Raw genomic sequence first — 22,766 nt, forward strand, 5'->3', positions numbered from 1 at the left:
CTTCTTCATGTAGTAAACCAGCCTCTATAGCCCATATTTTCATGTTTGGATAGTAAATATCTAGAATAAATTTTCCCTGCCACATCTAACAGATCAATAGGTCTATATGAAGCAGGATTCTTTCTGTTCTCTTTTTTAAAAAATAGGAACTATGATGCTAAACTGCCAGCCAGCCAGAATCCTTCCAGTGTGATTAATGATAATCAATAATTTAGCTGAGACTGAAGACCACCAATCAGGAGTCTGCTGAAGGACTTCAGTGGGGAGATCATCTTCCTCTGGAGCTGTTTTCTGTCATTGGGCTAAAATAAAAGACTGGATTTCACTGTCTGCTACTGAAGCCCAGAGTAGTAAATCAGAGAGAGGATTTCTCATTTCATCTACTATAGTAGAATTAAGTTTAAAAAAAAAAAGCTGGTTGAGGGGAGTCATTAAAGACCTGGCCAAAATGTGCTGTCCAGGCTTTATCGTTAATATGGGGTTCCTCAAACAATCTCCAAGGCAAATGCCTACACACTGCAGGACCACACACAACTGAGGGAAGGGTGGAGTAGAGCGCTCTGTCTTCAAATTGGGGCCATCCTGCTATTCTCAAAAAAGTGGGAGAGAGGACTCCTTCCCAGCTCACTCCATCTCGTTTGCCGCTAAGTGATCACTGCTGTGATATTGCAGCTGTCTACAAAGCGGAGAGGGTGAGCTGCTCTCCAGATTCATCAATGCCAACCAACTCTCAACTTCAAAGTTCAGTTGAAACTTCATGAATTCTCACTAGGAAAGAGAGACTCCATACCAATCACACCTCAGTCCAACATAGATATTATTACCTGCAGAGCTCCCAGGGAGGGAGATTCCTCACTGAAACTCTTATCTCCACAGTCTTCACCTCATCCAGTAGATTCAAACTCCAAGGTTCACTACTTTTGCCATTCCAAATCTCCAGACTCCCCAAGGTTACAGAGCATTATTACTGCATTGAGGAAGCTTCTGCTTATTCACTCAGAGCAGCACAGATTCCCAGAAGCTTCTCCACTACTTCCTGCCTGTGTGGTCTGGGCCCCTCAGATGCTGCTCTCCCTTTACCACTATGGGCAGCTCCTCCTACCTGACGGTGAGCTCATCAGTAATGGGTGGGTTCACTTCACTTCCCATCCTCCTAACTAGTGGCTTCTGGGCCTCAATCAACCCTAGGATCTGGCACACGCCTTCTCTTACTCAATGGTTTAAGGCAGGCTACCACACACCAGGGCTCCTGTCTCCAGTCAGGCTTCCACCCTAATGCCCTTTGTGAGATAGATGAGTAAAGTAGTGAAGCTAAATTTGTAATGTTTATAACGTGCTTTGAGGTCCTCCAGGGATAGAAGACACTAAAATATAAAGTAGTAGTATTAGAAATGTGACAGACAATATCCTGTGATAAAGACAAACCTTATGGAATTAAGATAAACTTTATTGAATTAGGTTAAATATCTTTGGGGTCCATTGTGTTAAAAATGCAATTGCATATGTGTTATTTTAGAGTTTTATGTAACTCTTTTAGGGGGAGGGGAATGCTAATATAATTCTGCTGGTTATCAGCCCTTTGAAGCCAAACTCTGGGGAGATTTGCATATATTAGTTCAAACTGGATTCTACAGGGACCAACAGGCAAAAAACAGATTTTTGGATAAATAGCCTAGTTGTAAACAGGTTCAGGACCTTTTTCCTGATCCAGCAAACAGACAGGACCCCTGGTCTATGGAGGGCCTCACTCTTTAGGGAAGAGTTTGGAAAGAATGGGCCTACTGAGGCCCCTTAAAACTATACTGGTGCTGAGCTTAAGCAGTGATGAACTTGAAAACACAAGGAAACCTGATGCGTAGGGGTTTGAAGGACTGCTCCTGACAGAGCCCATGTTAGGGTTGGAGTGAACTCTGGTAAACTTATTAGCATGTATGTAGGGTCTCTTACTGGCTTTCATATGTTTTCTCTGTAGTGCTTTTATCTTAAGAATAAAATAGGCTTGAAACTGATGTAGATCTTGGGTCTTTTGTGTGTTAGAATTTTTCTGCTCTTGATAGGGAGATTTTTCAAAAGTTTATAAAATGACTTGCTGACTAATTTAATCCAAGTGGCTTACTTTTGCTTCTTGCCCCTGAATCCTTTATGTAATTTTTGTATTTGAAAGGCATGTCAGTGGTGTATTTAAGTGTTAGAGCAAGTGAAGAGCTTCAGTTGTAGAATACAATGCTTTCCATGCTGCTTACTATAGAAAATCCTTTAGTGTGTGCTAGCCAGGATTTCCGAAGCTTTGATCTCTGGGAAAGAAGTATTTGTTGCACTCTTCTTTCTTCTCAAAACTGTTTAGAAGTGCTCTTGTTTACCTTTGTCAAGACTGAATGGAAGTTATGTAGCACCTGATAGTTCGTACAAAACATGACCCTTCTTTGATAAGGTTGTTTTGGGTGTACTTGAGTTTATGTACTGACATTCTTAGCCAGAGGATGCACTATGTGCAGAAATGTCAATTGGAATTGGGAACTCTATCTGGGATGTATTATTCCCGGGTAAAATTAATTGCAGTGGTTACTTTTGTTTTTTGTTTTTTTTTTAAAGACAACATGGGTTTAAGGAAACTGGTTTTGAAAATGATATATTCAGTGATCTCCCTTGGGATACAGAATTTATTTTTAAAAATCAGTCCTTTTTGAACTGATGTTTGTCACCCAGTGTTTGAATTGTGCTAACTTTATTATTTATGTTTAAGTTAATATTCTCTGTGTTGGTTCTGCCTGTTTGTCTCTTTTTAGACTGTAAACTCTTCAGGGTAGAAATGTCACCTTTGTTTAGTAATGCATGTTCATGGAATTGTATTTTTTAATTGATCTCTCTTTAGAACGGGAAAATATGTTGTTTTTTATCTTCTTAGGTTGTAAAGTGGTCAGACTATTGTTCACCATTGGCCTATAAACCTGGAGAACCTTATAAACTAATTGCTGAAGCAAGTGTGGATAACTTCAGTAACCTTGGAATAGCATTCATGGAAGACAGACTTCAAATGGATAATGGAATGGTGCCACGGAAGATTGTTTGTAAGTGATCTTCACAGAACACTTCAGTTTTAGTGAAGTATCTTAGTGTTTCACTTATTCTAAGTCTCCTAATGAGTTCAGTGCATCTATACACAAAAATATATGCTTTTACTTTGGCATAGGAATAATCATTTCACTGTCATCAGAGGCAGTCTCATTTTAAAGGGCAGCTGTATTTTAAATTTAATGCCAAATATACGAATCTTTAAAAATGTATTTAGACTGCTGTTTCTGAGGATTTTTATTTTGCATTTGTAATATGCGTTGCCAGAATGACAGCTGAAAAAAGTAGTTGAATGTCTTTAATTGAAACTGTATGTACATTTTTTTCTTATTCCAGTTATTACTGCTTTATAAACAAAACAGATAGTTAATGCCACCATTACCGTAATAAGCTTAAATTTTTGCAAAGTCCCAGAGTATCCTAGGTGCTACTATATAAGTCTCTAGAAAGGTTAATGTAAACATCACAAAGATAGTATCAAAGGGGTAGCCGTGTTAGTCTGGATCTGTAAAAGCAGCAAAGAGTCCTGTGGCACCTTATAGACCAACAGACATATAGGAGCATGAGAAGATAGTAATTTTTCTTCCTCTTCTTTGTTGCCCTGTACATTTTACGGTAACGCCTCTGCCCTGTTCTTCCCATTTCATCTGCTCAGAAATGCATTTACTTTCTTTGCACTTCCACTTTTCATAGGTGTGTTTTTTTGTTTGTTTGTTATTTAAACCAACTTCTGTTGCTTCTTTATTCCTGCTTTCTGGGTCCCGACCTCTCTCTTCCAGTCCAAGACATTTGGGCTATGCTGTTCTTCGTGCAGATTGGAGGCAGTTCAGACTTTTCCATCCCCTTCTTCCCTTGTCAGATTTTTTTTGCCTCCATCGGCATAAAGAAAGGTGTGATTCAGTGCTTCCATCTTATCCAATATAATCCTAGATTTTGTAGCTCAGTTTTGAACAGCAGTGAGCAATGTCTCTGTCTCCTTTCTCTCTCAGGGGACTGATATTTTTTTAGGGCTACTTCTCTCACTTTTCACCTTCCCCAATCATGGTGTAACAGCTGAAAAGATTATGCATCTGGGAGGAGACCCACTCAGGAGTAGCAGAAGGGATACCATGCTACAGCTGCTGTGAACCCTTGTTTTGTCAAGAAATGGGTCCAAAGCCTGGATGGCTTTCTGAAACCTTCACATTACATTCATACGGAATTGAAATCCTGAGCACCCACAGTTAACGCTGTCTTTTGTGGGAGTTATGGTGGTTTGTTCTCTCTGAAAACCACATCTTAAGTGTTTCAAGTTAGGCACCAAAAATCTAAGATTTTTGAAACTAGCAGACATTTGTGAAAATTTGTCCTGTATGATTTATCAAAAGTCACAATAAACCACTGACAGAGCTGGGAACAGAAGATTTGACTCCTGGTTGTGGTAAGAACATAAGAATGGCCTTACTGAGTCAGACCAATGGTCCATCTAGCCCAGGGGTGGGCAAACCTTTTGGGCCGAGGGCCACATCTGGGTGGGGAAATTGTATGCAGGGCTGGGGCAGGGGGTTGGGGTGCGGGAGGGAGTGCGGTGTGCAGGAGGGGGCTCAGGGCAAGGGATTGGGGCAGAGGAGGGGTGCAGGGTGTATGAGAGGGCTCAGGGAAGGGGATTGGGGTGCCGGGTGCAGGAGGGGTGCGGACTGCGGGAGGGGGCTCAGGGCAGGGGGTTGGGGTGCAGAAGAGGTGTGGGGTGCGGCAGGGGGCTCAGGGCAGGGAGTTGGGGGGCGGGGTGCAGGAGAGGTTCGGGCTCCGGCCCAGCACCGCTTACCTAAAGTGGCTCCGGGGTGGCAGCGGCGCGCACCGGGGCCAGGGCAGGCTCCCTGCATGCCTGCCCTGTCCCTGGCCCTGCGCCGCTCCAGGATGCACTGCGGCCCCTGGGGGAGGGGGGACGGAGGGCTCCGTGTGCTCTGCCCTTGCCGCACTTCCAGGTACCTCCGCCGAAGCTTCCATTGGCCGTGGTTCCCCGTTCCCGGCCAATGGGAGCTGCAGGGGCGGTGCCTGGAGGCAAGGGCAACGCATGGAGCCCTCTGCCCCCCCGCCCGGGGGCCGCAGGGACGTGGTGCTGGACACTTCTGAGAGCGGTGCAGGGCCCACGGTGCCACGGGGGGCAATCCCGCGGGCCGGATCCAAAGCCCTGAGGAGCCGGATCCAGCCTGTGGGCCATAGTTTGACCACCCCTGATCTAGCCCAATATTCTGTCTTCCAACAGTGGCCAGATACATCAGAAGGAATAAACAGAACAGGGCAATTTATCAAGGGATCTATACTATGTTGTCCAGTCCTAGCGTCTATCAGTCAGAGGTTTAGGGACACTCAAAGTATGCAGTTATGTTCCTGACCATCTTGGCTAATAGTCACTGATTGACCTATCTTCCATGAACTTATCTAATTTGTTTTTGAACTCAATTATACTTTTGGCCTTCACAACATCCCCTGGCAATGAGTTCCCCAGGTTGACTGTATATTGTTTGAAGAAATACTTCCTGATGTTTGTTTTAAACCTCTGCCTATTAATTATTTCAGGTTCTTGTGTTATGTGAACGTGTGAATAACAGTTCCCTATTCACTCCACACCATTCATGATTTTATAGACCTCTATCATTTCCCCCCTTAGTTGTCTCTTTTCTAAACTGAACAGTTCCAGTTTTTTAAATCTCTCCACATATGGAACCTGTTCCATATGCCTAATCATTTTAGTTGCCCTTCTCTGCACCTTTTCCAATTTTAATATATCTTTTTTTGAGATGGTGTGACCAGAACTGCATACAGTAATCAAGGTGTGGGCATACCAAGGACTTTTATAGAGGCATTATGATATTTTCTGTCTGATTATATATCTCTTCCTAATGGTTCCTAACTGTTAGTTTTTTTGGCTGCCACCTGCACATTGAGCAGATGTAGATAGTTCTCTGAAAACTATAATTCCAAGACCTTTTGTGACAAGGTTCCTCCTCTATTTTGGTGGGTCCTGCGCTTATTGGCGGATTTTCTTGCCTCAGAGATTCACCATGTGGGTTGGGGAACAGCCCAGAGACCTTCCCCTCTGGAAGAACCCACAGTCCAGGTCAATTGGGAGGTTTGGAGGGAACCTGGGCCCGCCCTCTACTCCGGGTTCCAGCCCAGGGCTCTGTGGACTGCAGCTGTCTATAGTGCCTCCTGTAACAGCTGCATGATAGTTACAACTCCCTGGGCTACTTCCCCATGGCCTCCTCCAAACACCTTCCGTAGTCTCACCACAGGACCTTCCTCCTGGTGTCTGATAACGCTTGTGCTCCTCAGTCTTCCAGCAGCACACCCTCTCACTCTCAGCTCCTTGCGCCTCTTGCTCCCAGCTCCTCACACTCACACCACAAACTGAAGTGAGCTCCTTTTTAAAGCCAGGTGCCCTGATTAGCCTGCTTTAATTGATTCTAGCAGCTTCTGCTTATTTGATTCCAGGTGTCCTAATTAGCCTGCCTGCCTTAACTGGTTTTAGCAGATTCCTCATTACTCTAGTGCAGCCCCTGCTCTGGTCACTCAGGGAACAGAAAACTACTCATCCAGGCACCAGTATATTTGCCTTCTACCAGACTCCTGTACCCCACTGGTCTGGTTCTGTCACATATCCCTCCCTCCTGCTCAACGCCAAGGGGTTGGGCAGCTTGGGACGCCAGACAGTGCACACGTGACAAGTCATCGGCGTTGCCATGACGGTTCCCTGCTCTGTGTTGCACATGGAACTGGAAAGGTTGGAGGGATAAGAACCATCTGGTCACCCTTGTGGTGTTCTCTTTGTTCTGCTGCATCCATTGAAGAGGGGCATGGTCGGTCACGAGGACAAATCTGCGCCCGAGCAGGTAGTAGCGCAATGTTTCCATGGCCCATTTTACAGCAAGGCATTCTCTCTCCACCACTGCATATTTTTGTTCCCTTGGAAGGAGTTTCCGACTGAGGTATAGAATTGGGTGTTCCTCCACCCCGACCATCTGTGATAGAACGGCCCCCAACCCTACTTCCGATGCATCCGTCTGCAGGATAAACTCCGTGGTGAAATCAGGGGCTATCAGTACGGGGTTACTGCAGAGGGCAGTCCGTAGGTCTGTGAATGCTTCCTCTGCTGTGTCAGACCATCTCACCAGATCAGGTCCACGGGCTTTCACTAGGTCTGTCAGGGGGCTTGCCCTTGTGGCAAAGTGGGGGATAAATCGTCGGTAATACCCCACCACACCTAGGAACGCCCGGACTTGTTTCTTGCGACTTGGTCGGGGCCAATTTTGGATGGCCTCTAACTTGTTCACTGGGGGTTTTACCAGACCTTTCCCCACAATGTAGCCAAGATATTTGGCCTCTGTAAACCCTACAGCACACTTGGCAGGGTTTGCTGTAAGGCCAGCTCGCCTGAAGGTATCGAGGACTGCCTCCACCTTCTCCAGGTGGGTTTTCCAGTCTGGGGTATGAATGACCACATCGTCCAAGTAGGCAGCAGCATAACCGTTATGCGGGTGTAATAGCTTGTCCATGAGGCGCTGGAAGGTAGCTGGGGCCCCATGTAGTCCAAAAGGGAGGACAGTATATTGAAAAAGACCCTCTGGTGTAGAGAACGCAGTCTTTTCCTTTGCGTCTTCTGCAAGGGGAATCTGCCAGTACCCCTTTGTCAAGTCTAGGGTAGTCAAGTACCGGGCATTACCCAGACGGTCCACTAGCTCATCTATGCGAGGTATGGGGTACGTGTCGAACTGGGATACTTCGTTTAGTCACCGGAAGTCGTTGCAAAATCTTGTGGTGCCATCAGGTTTGGGCACCAGCACGATTGGGCTGGACCACTGACTGTGGGATTCTTCGATGATCCCCAACTCCAGCATTTTTTTTACTTCTGCTTTTATTTCCTCCCTTTTTGCTGCTGGCACCCGATAGGGCCTCATTGTTACTCTGGCCCCAGAGTTCGTGATGATGTGGTGATATGTCTCGGTTGTTCGACCCGGTTTTGTCGAGAACACATCTTGGTTCCGGAAGATCATCTCAGACACCTCATTCTTCTGGTCTGGTGTTAAATCGGGAGACACTCTCACCTGTTTGGAAGGCTTGTTTTCCTTGGTTAGGTCTTTTTGGACCGTTGTGCATGCCTCTTGTGCATGCCAGGGTTTCAGAAGGTTAATGTGATAAATCTGTTCTTGTTTTCTGCGTCCTGGCTGCCGCACCTTGTAGGTTACTTCCCCCACGGGTTCAACCATCTCATAGGGCCCTGCCATTGGGCCAGAAGCTTGCTTTCTGCTGTGGGTACCAACACCATAACCCGATCCCCTGGTTGGAACTGTCGCACTTTTGCCTGGCGATTGTAATGGGTTCGCTGGGCCTCCTGTGCCTTCTCCAAATGTTCCCATACAATAGGGGTAACCCGGGCTATCCGGTCTCGCATCTGCATTACATGCTCTATTATATTTCTCTCCTCATTGGGTTCCTCTTCCCAGATCTCTTTGGCGATATCTAGTATGCCACGGGAGTGACGCCCGTATAATAACTCAAAGGAGGAAAACCCAGTTGAGGCCTGTGGTACCTCAAAATAGCGAACATAAAGTAGGGTAGTAGGGTGTCCCAATCCTTCTCGTCCCGACTTACCACCTTCCTTATCATAGCCTTGAGGGTTCGGTTAAACCTTTCTACCAACCCATCAGTCTGCGGATGGTAGACCGAAGTTCTCAGGGTATGTATATGGAGCAGCGTACAGAGGTCCTTCATTAGCTTCGACATAAATGGGGTTCCTTGGTCGGTTAATATCTCCTTCGGTAGCCCCATTCGGGCAAAGATCCCCACCAGCTCTTTGGCTATAGTTTTAGAGGCCGTGTTCCGCAGGGGGACGGCTTCTGGGTAGCGTGTAGCATAGTCCAAAACAACAAGTATATATTGGTGGCCCCGAGCCGTCTTCTCCAGGGGTCCCACTAGGTCCATGGCTATTCACTCGAAGGGGACCTCTATGATGGGAAGGGGTACTAAAGGTGCCCTCAAGTGGGGACGGGGACTGTGCAGCTGACACTCCGGGCAGGAGGCACAGTACCTCCGCACTTCTTCATGTACTCCGGGCCAGAAGAACCGTCGTAGGACTCGTGCCAGGATCTTCTCTACCCCCAAATGCCCCCCAAAAAGATGATTATGAGCAAGACTTAATACAGCGTTCTGGTGTTTTTGAGGTACTAGGATCTGCTGTACCTTCTGTCCCTGTACTGGTGCAACCCGGTATAAGAGATCCTTCTTCATTATGAAGTAGGGTCCTGGTCCCTGGGTTTTCCCTTCCACGGGGACCCCATCTATTTCAGTCACCTCCTTCTTAATGTTGTCATACCTTGGGTCTTCTGCCTGGTCCTGTCCAAAATTTCCTCTCCCGGGGCTAATCTGCCCAAGATCTAGGGGCCCAGTCTCTGTTGCCTCTACTGGTTCAGAAGCATTAGGGTGGGGTTCAGACTCAGGTGCTTCTCCCTCCTGTGTGGCCTCCTTTTCAGCTGCGCGGGTCCGTCTACCTTCAAGAGCGACCCTCTGGCTTTGGGTCAGTATTCGGGTTCCCAAGGCCTTAGCTGCCCTTCTTTCCCTTTTTGTCTCTCTACCCTGTCTGGGAGTGGAGAACAAATCTGGGGATATTTCAGAGAAGATTGGGGGTTGACAGTCTGCTGTGGATGCCTCATCAATTTTAGGGTCCCCATCTTTCTCCAATCCCCCTACTGGGAGTAAGTTTCCAAACCCTGGGAAGTCCCTCCCTATGAGCACCGGGTGTGGGAGTTTAGGGACTACACCTGCTGCTACCTCAGTAGTGTTCCTTGGATCTCGATTTTTACTGGGATAGTGGGGTAGGTAACTAACTGTCCCATGGACACATGTTATCCCCGTACGTTTAGCCTGCAGCAGCTGACTACGCTTCATGAGCTTCCCTGAGATAAGCGTGATAGCACTCCCCGAATCAACCAGTGCCGTGGTCCCTACCCCATTTAGTTTCACTGGTCTGGTGTACATATGTGGGGTTAGTGAGACCCCCACAAGATGGATTAGGGAGCATGGATCTGCCCAGTTCCCCAGGTTACACTGCATAGGCTCCTCAGCATTGGGACACTGTGCAAATATGTGTCTCCACTCCCCGCAGGCATAACATCTGTATGGAGCCCTAGGCGTTCCCCGGTCTCTTGGTTTGGGCAGTCTAGCACCACGATCCTCTTCTCCCTCAGTGCTCCGACTCTTTGTGGCCTCTGATGGGCCTTCAGCCTCTCTCTTTTTCCACCTGGGCCCTCCTGGTGGCCCAGTCACCCGAACTTTAGGGCTTGGTGCTGCTAGTTTAACCCGGGGTGCCTCTTCCTTAACTGGTTGGGTCAGCTCCCTCGCTGTCCTTCGCCTCTCTACCAGGGCGACAACCTCGTCATAGGTGGAGGGTTAGTTCTGGCTTACCCAGGCACGAAGGTCTGGTGGTAGTCCCCTCATGTATCGGTCGATGACCAGAACCGCTAGTATCTCTTCCGGACTCCGGGACTCTGTTTGCAACCACTTTCGTGCGAGATGGATGAGGTCATACAATTGGGACCGCGGGGTTTTGTCTTCCTGGTACCTCCAACTGTGATACTGCTGGGCCCACACTGCTGTCGTTACCCCAGATCTGGCCAGGATCTCTGCTTTCAGCTGGGGGTAGTCTGCCGCAGGCTCTTCAGGCAGATCATGGTAGGCCTTCTGGGCCTCCCCACACAAGAATGGGGCAAGGATGCCAGACCACTGATCTCGAGGCCAGGCCTCCCGTAGGGCTGTCCTCTCAAAGGCCAGAAAGTATGCCTCTACATCATCCTCCCGTGTCATTTTCTGCAGCCAATGGCTGGCCCGTATGAGCCGCGTCCCATCATGGCCGCGATTCAGCTCTGTAAGGGACTTTACCTGGTTTACCAGTTCCCGCAACATAGCTCGGTCTTGAGCAGCCTGGTCCATCAGCAGGCAATTAGTCTCTTGCTGCAGCCGCACTGCCTCCTGTTGGGCGGCTGCCTGGACACGGGTAGCCTCCTGCTGGGCCGCCGTACCATGTATCAGTGCCCGCACTACGTCATCCATTGTGGTAGGAAAAAAAATAAACCCTCTCCCTTTTTTTTGTTTTTTTGTTTTTGTTTTTTAAATCACCCTCCTTCCGCCGCGCTGTGCACCCCAAGATCCCACCTTTAACACCAGTGTGACAAGGTTCCTCCTCTATTTTGGTGGGTCCTGCGCTTATTGGCGGATTTTCTTGCCTCAGAGATTCACCATGTGGGTTGGGGAACAGCCCAGAAACCTTCCCCTCTGGAACAACCCACAGTCCAGGTCAATTGGGAGGTTTGGGGGGAACCCGGGCCCGCCCTCTACTCCGGGTTCCAGCCCAGGGCTCTGTGGACTGCAGCTGTCTAGAGTGCCTCCTGTAACAGCTGCATGACCGCTACAACTCCCTGGGCTACTTCCCCATGGCCTCCTCCAAACACCTTCTGTAGTCTCACCACAGGACCTTCCTCCTGGTGTCTGATAACGCTTGTGCTCCTCAGTCTTCCAGCAGCACACCCTCTCACTCTCAGCTCCTTGCGCCTCTTGCTCCCAGCTCCTCACACTCACACCACAAACTGAAGTGAGCTCCTTTTTAAAGCCCAGGTGCCCTGATTAGCCTGCCTTAATTGATTCTAGTAGCTGCTTCTTAATTGACTCCAGGTGTCCTAATTAGCCTGCCTGCCGTAACTGGTACTAGCAGGTTCCTGATTACTCTAGTGCAGCCCCTGCTCTGGTCACTCAGGGAACAGAAAACTACTCATCCAGTGACCAGTATATTTGCTCTCTACCAGACTCCTGTACCCCACTGGTCTGGGTCTGTCACACTTTCTTGAGTGGTAACAGCTAATATAGACCCCATCATTTTGTATGTATAATTGGAATTGTGTTTTCCAGCATGCATTACTTTGCATTTATCAACATTGAATTTCATCTGTCATTTTTTTGCCCAGTCATCCAGTTTTGTGAGATCCTGTGACAAAATACACCCCTGTATTCACACCCTACACTCTGCTGTAATTGTCTTTGTAGAAAGTATGCCTTGTTAAGGTATCATTTGAGAACTCATCATTTTCTGGTCATTATTGTCCTGGTAAAATATGTGAGGCAATATTGTATGGGAAGTTATAAGATTTCCCTACATGGTGGTGGTAACACATGTTCCAAATCCCACTGCTCTGCTCAAACAGAATTTAGAAAACATGTCTTTCCTAAACATAGGAATGTGTACTCTTCTTAATTTGCATTTAGCAGTAAACTGCGTTATCAGGCAGGAAAGGAAGACAAAGGAAGTTCAAACAGGTGAAAAAGCCAGCAGGGAATATCCTTCCACATAGACGCTTTGGCTCCAGGTACTTAGCTGGAAATGTTTTTCAAGAGGGGGACTGAAACTATAAAAGGAAGGGACAAACGCCCCAAGGTATCCCCTTCTATCTCCCTATTCTTCGCATTTGCTGCACCTGAAGACAAAGGAACAGTGGTTGGACTCTGAGGAAGAGGTCCTCTCCTGAGAGTTTGGTCAGTAATCTGCTGGAGCATGTGGTGAAAAAGTTTGCTTTCGAAGTAAGAGAGTTTCTTAAGTAGATACCAGTAAGCATTTTATCTTTATTTTTCTTGTAATCATTTCTGACTTTTATGCCTCATTACTTGTAGTTAATAAACTGGTTTTATTGCTTTATCTAATCCAGTTTGTTCAAATTAAAGTAGCTGGGTAACTCCATGTGAGGTAACAAGTTGTGTGTGCATGTTATTCCCTTAAAGGAATAATGGACTCAATATATTTGCCCTGTCCAGGAGAGGACTGGGAGGCACGGGACATACATTTCTGGGTGGGAAATCTGAGACTGGGAGTGTGTGGTGGTCACCTGGTGGTAAACTTTAAGGCTGCTAAGTGCCAAGATGTGGCTGGCTGGCTGCAGCACCCACAGACATAGCTAGGAGTGCCTACATGCTGGAGGCTGTTTGTGAGCAGCAAGGCATAGTAAAGGGCAACACAGGTTACAGGGCAGGGGTGACACAGCTACTCATTAGTCTGGATTGTACCCTGGCATGTCACAGATCCCTTTGTATCTCTTTGCTGTCAGCTTTGGATTTAACTATTTTGAGTAATTTTATATTGTCTGCAAACTTTGTCACCTCATTTTTTTACGCCCTTTTCCAGATCATTTATGAAAATGTTGAACAGTACAGTTCCCAGTACAAATCCTCAGGCACCCTGCTGTTTACTTCTCTCCACTGTGAAAACTGACTATTTATTCCTACCTTTTATTTCCTATCCTTTGACCAGTTAGGGGTCCTCTCATCCCATGACTGCCTACTTTGCTTAAGAGCCTTAAGTGCTTTCTAACTGCTAGATACGCTCTCCTAGGGATTTACAAAATAAACTTTCTCTTTGTTTCAGGAGAAGTAGGTTTTAGTGTCTAAAAAGAGGAAACTTTTTAGTAGTGTAAGTCAGTGGCTCTCAACCTTTCCAGACTTCTGTACCCCTTTCAGGAGTCTGATTTGTCTTGCATACCCCCAAGTTTCACCTCACTTAAAAACTATTTGCTTACAAAATCAGACATCAAAGTACAAAAGTGTCACAGCACACTATTACTGAAAAATTGCTTACTTTCTCATTTTTACCATATAATTATAAACTACATCAACTGGAATATAAATATTATATTTATATTTCCGTGTGAAGTATATAGAACAGTATAAACACATCATTGTCTGTATGAAATTTTAGTTTGTACTGAGTTTTAGTGCTTTTCATGTAGCCTGTTGTAAAACTAGTCAAATGTCTAGATGAGTTGATGTACTCCCTAAAAGACCTCCATGTACCCCCAGGGGTATGCGTACCTCTGGTTGAGAACGACTGGTTTAAGTGATTTATCAGTAAACTAAATCTAACGCCAAATTGCATACTAGGGGTAGTGACATTCAACGTTGCTATTTTTATACAGCTTTTAACTTTTCTTTTGAAATCTCTCAGCTGTCCATTTACAGGAGTCTGCTCTAAAGGAGCTAGAGCGGATGGCTGCACCTACAGAAGAGAAGAATAGCACTAATAGCGCACACATGGATGAATTGACCCCTGCTCCTCCATTTGCAACTGCAACTAAACAAGGATCAGTGTCAGCTGATTCTTCAGGAGGAGGTGACCAGGAGGTGAGAGAAGAGAAATCCAGGCTGGAGAAAAGAAGTGAGCCTCATGATGAGCCTAACAGCCTATCTGAAAGGGAGACAAGTACTGGTAAACATCACCACCTGCACCTTTCCAGCTGCCACGAATGCTTTGAACTTGAAAACAGCACCATTGAGTCAGTCAGATATGCTTCATCAGAAAACATTCCAGAACTTCCTGATGATTGCAGTGCTAGCATGGAAGAAGTTACTGATGGCTGTTTGGCAAGAGAACTAAGAAGGATAAACCTCACTGGGAAGCCTCCCAATGTCTTAATTTATGTGGGCTCTGACCCTATGAAAATCAAATTTGAGAAGATAAAATCAGTGCTCAAGGAGTGCATCGATACAGACAGCTACACCATCTACCAGCTGGTTGAGGAACAAGTTCTGAAAGCTCCCTGGCTTGATAACTCGTTGTTGTTGGTTATTGCCACAGAGGAACCCATTTCGAAGGACAATCACAAACAGTTCCTGACCTACTTGTCAAAAGGTGGGAAGATTTTAGGGCTTTCTGCCTCTTTTACATTTGACAGTATACAGATAAGGAGCAAAAGTGAACTGAAGAACACCATCCAAGAATTAGTGTTCTATAAAGCAGATAACAGTGAAGTTAAATTAAACCTTCTGACGAGTGGCAGTGTTTTTGAGCAAGAGGTTAAAGAAAATCTCAGCCCAGTGAAGTCGTTGAGTCACTTAAATAATACAGATAAAGATATGATCATTGTTCACCTGCCATATGGAGATCGTGGAGGAGAAGCCATTCTGTGTCAGGTACTGTGTGTAAGAAGACTTAAGTTGTTTATTGCCATAGTATAATATGCTTATTATGGTGTGCTCCTAGATTTCAGCTGACTTCAATTATAAGTTCATTTTTGATGCCTCTCTAAAGTCCACAGACAGGAATACCTGCCTCAAATTTGATAGGTTAGACAAAGGACTAAGGCAGAATTTTTCTACGTAGTTTGAAGTTTTGTACAAAGGATTCCTGAATTATGGGACTCGGGTCATTAGAGTAGGAAAATAACATTTTGTCCATTTGTAGCAAAAGAAAAGAAGGAGGGAGATGATAATGTAGTTTACTGGGCTCATCTTGTTGAGTTCTGGTGCAGAGAACCAAATGGAACAGAAATACAAGAATATAAACCTTAGATATGGGCAATCTTTACCCTTATTTTAATTATAGGACAGACTTTTTTTTTCAGGATTCAAGACTTATGTATAGATGTTTATTCTTCTGGTAATATGAGTCATCTTCCAATTACTCACTTCAGAAAACTTCATCAGGGCTTCTCCAAGGTGCTTTCCCCTCACCAGGGCTCCACAGGATGTACAGATGACAAATTCCTTTTGAACTCATTTTGCCAAAGGCAAATCCCAACATTCCTTGTTTATGGTAGCTGTCAGATTCACCCTAAACAGTTTTTAATCTGTCACCTTCCCATATGCCTTTTTTTGTAACTTTCCCACCTCAATGTATGGAAAAGGGCATTTTGGGGCATTTCTAGTGTCTTAGGTCTCCAATGATCAGCTTTACTGTATGTCTCCAAGTATTAAAATATTCCTTTTTAAAGCTGTACACATTTGCCAGTATTACTTTTGAGTGTCACTGCCAAAAGACTATGGCATCTTGAGAAAACCAGGTTATGTAGATCAAATGTTATAGTTTTGTATAACAATTTCTGCCACCCATGTGTTGGGTACTTGAAGTAGAAAATTGATTAGGCACTGTTGCTATCCATTTCTTTAAGTTGCATGGTAAAATCTGTTTTGCTGTAGCATTTAAATTGACCCCTCTCCTCTAATAAAATTTAATACGGCAGTGAGTTTCCCAAGAAAAAGGCCAATGTGGGGTAGGTTCAGAAATCCGATTAAAAGGATTAGAATGTCATTTATGATTTTTACATGGGTTCCAGTCTGCATCTGGAAAGGCGTATTGTTGTTCTCTTTATGACTATATTGATAAGAGTATTGACAGTGACATCAGCCAGTAAATATTCAAAGTCACAGGATAGTTATTTCCCTCTTCTGCACTGGTCTAGTTTCATAACATTCCCTCTTTAATTCAATAAATTTGTGTGGCTGAATTATAGAAGAGTGGATAATGCATACTATAGATAGAGAAAATAAAATGTGCAAAAATGTATGAAAGCACAGAACAAGTAATTTTTATGCCACTTTCATTTAAGTGTATTTGCATATAGTAGAATAAAACAATTGTACATTTTGTATTCTACTAAATTTAACATCTTAGAACTTCTGTGAGATACAATATATAATTTTAGGACGGCTAGGTTGGACTCTGCGTTTCAGCTCTGCTTCTTAGGGCTTGTACACATGGAGAGTTAGTTCTCAGGAAGGCAGGATGTGAATATACAACACTCTAGTTTGCCACGTACTAAATCTCTGTGGATCCTGCTACCGTGCACTAAAAGTTTTGTGATTAGCTTTGATTTATTGCTCTTTGAAGTACAGTAACTCCTTGCTTAACATTGTAGTTGTTCCTGAAAAATGCGATTTTAAGCGAAACGACGTTAAGCGAATCCAATTTCCCCATAAGAATTAATGTAAATAAGGGGGGGTTAGGTTCCAGGGAAATTTTTTTTTTTTGCCAGACAAAAGACATTATATAAATTTTAAACAATTTTAAACAAGCAATTTAATACAGGTATTAAACAGGCTGGCAGCCCTCTATCAGCTCTCCTATGCGCACCTCCTCCCCCCCCAGCGCCTCCCGCTCACCGGCGGACCCTGCAGATCAGCGCCTTCCCCCTGCTCCCCCCACCTCCTGCCTGCGGCAATCCGCTGTCTTGCGGCATTCAGGAGGCTGGGGGGAGGAGCGAGGACGCGGTTCACGGGGTCCGCCGGCGGGCGGGAGGCGCTGGGGGTGGGGGCGTAGGGGAACTGATGGGGGGCTGCCATCCATGGACACAGAGCAGGCGGCCAAACGACGTTATAGGGGAGCATTGCACAACTTTAAACGAGCATGTTCTGTAATGGAGCAGGGACGTAACATCGAAACAACATTAAGCGAGAGGATGGTAAGTGGGGAGTTACTTTACTGCTAAATAGTATTTCCAAAGTGCACTACACACAGAACTTTTAGCGTGTGGTAGCAGGGTCCACATGGCCAATTAGTGAGCAGCACGCTGGAGTGCTGTATAGTTGCAGCTTGGCTTGCTGATTGTGTAGACCAGGGGTTCTCAAACTGGGGGTCGGGACCCCTCAAGGGGTCGTGAGGTTATTATGTGCGGGGTCGTGAGCTGTCAGCCTCCACCCCAAACCCCGCTTTGCCTCCAGCATTTATAATGATGTTAAATATATAAAAAAGTGTGTTTAATTTATAAGGGGGGTCGCACTCAGAGGCTCGCTGTGTGAAAGGGGTCACCAGTACAAAAGTTTGAGAACCACTGGTGTAGACAAGCCCCCAAAGTTCACCTCTACTTTGAAAAGTGATTCTGTATAAAATGGCCTTGTAGTTTTCTGTGTTAGTGTTCCAGATATAATCAGTGCAGTTCAAAAATAAAAAATGTTTTTCTAATTTCAATGCTGTGATTCATCTTGGAATTAGTCAGGCTGGGTTCTTTCTACTTTGTGCATCACTACCAACAAAAATTCTGCAATCAGAACTGAATTCCACTGGTTCACGAGCCAGAATGGAATCCAGAGCAGCCTTGTCTATACAGTGCTAACAGAAGAAAAAAGTAGCAAAAACTTCTTTTAGACAGTAAGTAGATATGGTCTCCAAATACATGCGGGAGACAGACCAACTGATTAAGAAAGGGGCATTTTTACACACTTCTAAGAGAAGAACTGTATTTTACCAATAGCTTTAGGCTCCTCCTTGGAAGTTAAGGATTCATTGGTCTGTACTAATATTTGCTACACCTTGGATTTGTATCTGCTTGACAGGCTTTTAAGATGTCAAAGCCCTATTCATTAATATGTCTTGTTTCTTCATCATATAAAATATAACCTTACTTCTAACGCACAAGTCACACTGAATTTTACACGGCTCTTGTACTAAATTCAGCTACTAGTAAGTGAATAGACACCAAGCCATTTTTAGGTCTGCTTTGCTTTTATCTACCTCAGCTGCTGTCTTTCGTATTAGTGACTCCTTTCTTTTTCTTTTCCCATCTCCCCAGATATACTTGGAAATGGATATCGCCTCTCTGACTACACAAACCCAAGAAGATTTTAATTTACTCAAAATGAGCAACGCCAAGAGATATGAAGTTCTTAAGGAGATCCTGACATTACTTGGACTGAGTTGTGAATTAAGTGAAGTTCCTTCACTAACTCCTATTTATTTGCTCTCTTCTGATGAGGTGAGCTTTCTACTTAAATTACAGATATAAGAGATTTAAACTAAATAGCTTGATGCATGATTTTAAAAAAACAAAATAATCTTTTTATAGTTCTGGGGTAGAAAGGGCTGCCAAGTTGTTAGGCCAAGTAATTTTAATATGTACCAAAAATTACTAAAAGTTTCTCTAGAGAGATGAGAAAGTGTAGGCCAGATCTTAATTGTTTCTGAGTGCCAATTTAGGGATGTGACTTCCACTGTTTTAGTCACAAGGGAGTCTTCACCATGTCTTATGAGACACCATGATTAAAAACAAAACCATCAAATTACTAACTTTACCTGTTTAAAAAAAAAAAAAAAAAAAAAAAACACAATAAACCATGGTGACTTCAGTTACAGTCTCTTTTATCTATCTTTCCATGAAGAGCTTTTAACAGAGATTATGCCTTAGAGAGTGGGCCGGTTTTTGGTGGGGGCATTCTTCTCTAGATAAGTCAATACCAAAGAGATATTTTCAAAACTAGTATTTGAGTCCTCTTTTAGTGTATCATACATAACTAAAACAGTTTATATATGGGCACGGGAATTTCATTTAAGGGTAGGTGAGTCCTGTGTGGTTTATCATGGGTAACCTAAACTGTTCAAAAATAGGCAAAGGTGAGTGATCTTAACTGAGGGTACGTCTACACTATGAAATTAGGTCGAATTTATAGAAGCTGGTTTTATAGAAATCGGTTTTATACAGTTGATTGTGTGTGTCCCCACATAAAATGCTCTAAGTACATTAAGTCGGCGGACTGCGTCCACAGTACCGAGGCTAGCGTCAACTTGCGGAGCGTTGCACTGTGGGTAGCTATCCCACAGTTCCCGCAGTCTCCGCCGCCCATTGGAATTCTGGGTTGAGCTCCCAATGCCTGATGATGCAAAAACAGTGTCGCGGGGGGTTCCGGGTACATGTCGTCAGGCCCCTCCCCCTCCATCAGAGCAACGGCAGACAATCGATTCGCGCCTTTTTACCTGGGTTACCTGTGCAGACAACATACAACGGCAAGCATGGAGCCTGCTTAGCTCAGCTCAGCGTCACCATATGTCATCTGGGTGCCGGCAGACGTGGTACTGCATTGCTACACAGCAGCAGCTAATTGCCTTTTGGCAGTAGACGGTGCAGTATGACTGGTAGCCGTCGTCGGCTATCTGGGTGCTGGCAGACGTGGGGCTGCATTGCTACACAGCAGCAGCTCCTTGCCTTTTGTCAGTGGATGGTGTATTACGACTGGTATCCGTCATCGTCGTATTCCTCAGTGAGTTCAATCAGAGGCACCTGGGCAGACATGTTTTGTCTCCTGGCCTATTGAACCGTCTTGACGATGATGGCTAGCAGTCGTAGTACATCATTTTCTGCCAAGCACCCAGAAGATGCCGATGGCTATCAGTCATGCTGCACCGTCTGCTGCCAGCTTAAGATGTAAAAAATAGATGGACCAGATTTGTTCTGTATTCATTTGCTTCCCCCTCCCTCCATGAAATCAACGGCCTGCTAAACCCAGGGTTTTGAGATCAATCTTTGGGGGGGCCATTCTGTGTGACAGTTGTTTGTGTTTCTCCCTGATGCACAGCCACCTTTGTTGATTTTAATTCCCTGTACCTGTAAGCCATGTCGTCACTCGCCCCTCCCTCCGTCAGACAATAGTTTCGCGCCTTTTTTTCAGCCCAGACGCCATAGCACTGGGATCATGGAGCCCGCTCAGATCACCACGGCAATTATGAGCACTATGAACACCACGCGCATTGTCCTGGAGTATATGCAGAGCCAAAACATGCCAAAGCAAAACCAGGCGAGGAGGCGATTGCAGTGATTGCATCGCGGCGACGAGAGTGATGAGGAAATTGACATGGACATAGACCTCTCACAAAGTACAGGCCCCAGCAGTGTGCAAATCATGGTGTTACTGGGGGAGGTTCATGGCGTGGAACGCCAATTCTGGACCCGGGAAACAAGCACAGACTGGTGGGACCGCATCGTGTTGCAGGTGTGGGACGATTCCCAGTGGCTGTGAAACTTTCGCATGCGTAAGGGCACTTTCATGGAACTTTGTGACTTGCTTTCCCCTGCCCTGAAGCGTCAGAATACCAAGATGAGAGCAGCCCTCACAGTTGAGAAGCGAGTGACGATAGCCCTGTGGAAGCTTGCAACGCCAGACAGCTACCGGTCAGTCGGGAATCAATTTGGAGTGGGCAAATCTACTGTGGGGGCTGCTGTGATCCAAGTAGCCAACACAATCAAAGACCTGCTGATATCAAGGTTAGTGACTCTGGGAAACGTGCAAGTCATAGTGGATGGCTTTGCTGCAATGGGATTCCCAAACTGTGGTGGGGCGATAGACGGAACCCATATCCCTATCTTGTCACCGGAGCACCAAGTACATAAACCGCAAGGGGTACTTTTCAATGCTGCTGCAAGCCCTGGTGGATCACAAGGGATGTTTCACTAACATCAACGTGGGATGGTCGGGAAAGGTACATGATGCTCGCGTCTTCAGGAACTCTGGTCTGTTTCAAAAGCTGGAGAAAGGGACTTTCTTCCCGGACCAGAAAATAACCGTTGGGGATGTTGAAATGCCTATCGTTATCCTTGGGGACCCAGCCTACCCCTTAATGCCATGGCTCATGAAGCCGTACACAGGCAGCCTGGACAGGAGTCAGGATCTGTTCAACTATAGGCTGAGCAAGTGCCGAATGGTGGTGGAATGTGCATTTGGATGTTTAAAAGCGTGCTGGCGCAGTTTACTGACTCGGATAGACCTCAGCGAAGCCAATATTCCAATTGTTATTGCTGCTTGCTGTGCGCTCCACAATATCTGTGAGAGTAAGGGGGAGACATTTATGGCGGGGTGGGAGGTTGAGGCAAATCGCCTGGCCGCTGATTACACGCAGTCAGACACCAGGGCGGTTAGAAGAGTACAGCAGGGCGCGGTGCGCATCAGAGAAACTTTGAAAACGAGTTTTGTGACTGGCCAGGCTACGGTGTGAAACTTCTGTTTGTTTCTCCTTGATGAACCCTCCCCCCCCCCCCCGTTCACTCTACTTTCCTGTAAGCTAACCACCCTCCCCTCCCCCCTTCGAGCACCGCTTGCAGAGGCAATAGAGTCATTGTTACTTCACATTCATGCATTCTTTATTAATTTGTCACACAACTAGGGGGATAACTGCCAAGGTAGCCTGGGAGGTGTGGGGGAGGAGGGAAGGACAAGGACACACTGCAGTTTAAAACTTTAAAACTTTAACTCTTATTGAAGGCCAGCCTTCTGATGCTTGGGCAATCATCTGGGGTGGAGTGGCTGGGTGGCCGGAGGCCCCCCCACCGTGTTCTTGGGCGTCTGGGTGAGAGGCTATGGAACTTGGGGAGGAGGGCTGTTGGTTACACGGGGCTGTAGCGGCGGTCTCTGCTCCTGCTGCCTTTCCTGCAGCTCAACCATACGCTGGAGCATTTCAGTTTGATGCTCCAGCAGCCGGAGCATCGACTCTTGCCTTCTGTCAGCAAGCTGACGCCACCTATCCTTTTCAGCCCGCCACTTGCTCTCTTCAGCCCGCCACCTCTCCTCTTGTTCATATTGTGCTTTTTTGCACTCTGACATTGACTGCCTCCACGCATTCTGCTGTGCTCTGTCAGCGTGGGAGGACATCTGGAGCTCCGAGAACATATCATCCCGAGTCCGCCGTTTTCTCCTTCTAATCTTCACTAGCCTCTGCGAAGGAGAAACATTTGCAGCTGGTGGAGGAGAAGGGAGAGGTGGTTTAAAAAAGACCCATTTTAGAGAACAATGGGTACACTCTTTCACGTTAAATTTTGCTGTTCACATTACACAGCACATGTGCTTTCGTTACAAGGTCACATTTTTCCTCTTATATTGAGGGCCTGCTGGTTTGGTGTGAGAGATCACTCACGCAGTGCCAGGCAACAGAATTTGGCTTGCAGGCAGCCATGGTAAGGCACAGTCTTTTGGCTTTTTTAACCTTCTTAACATGTGGGAATGGTTTCAAACAGTAGCGCCCTCATTTCCCATACCAAGCACCCGTTGGCTTGGCCATTTAAAATGGGTTTGCAATGTAAAAGGAGGGGCTGCGGTTTCTGGGTTAACATGCAGCACAAACCCAACTACCCCCCGCCCCCCCCCCC

At 45.9% G+C, this 22,766-nt stretch overlaps 1 protein-coding gene across 1 annotated transcript in view; it reads left to right on the plus strand.

Moving 5' to 3' along the window:
* Nucleotides 1–22,766, plus strand: part of LOC112114735 (biotin--protein ligase) — a 224,712-nt gene that overhangs the window by 16,984 nt on the left and 184,962 nt on the right. The window contains exons 3-5 of the mRNA XM_026651957.1: nt 2,906–3,068; nt 14,090–15,054; nt 18,429–18,611. Coding sequence (XP_026507742.1) covers nt 2,906–3,068; nt 14,090–15,054; nt 18,429–18,611 — 1,311 coding nt within the window. The remainder of the gene's footprint in view (nt 1–2,905; nt 3,069–14,089; nt 15,055–18,428; nt 18,612–22,766) is intronic.

The sequence above is a fragment of the Terrapene carolina genome, unplaced genomic scaffold (assembly GCF_002925995.2).
Source record: "Terrapene carolina triunguis isolate 2854851 unplaced genomic scaffold, T_m_triunguis-2.0 Scaffold31, whole genome shotgun sequence".
NCBI lineage: Eukaryota > Metazoa > Chordata > Testudines > Emydidae > Terrapene > Terrapene triunguis.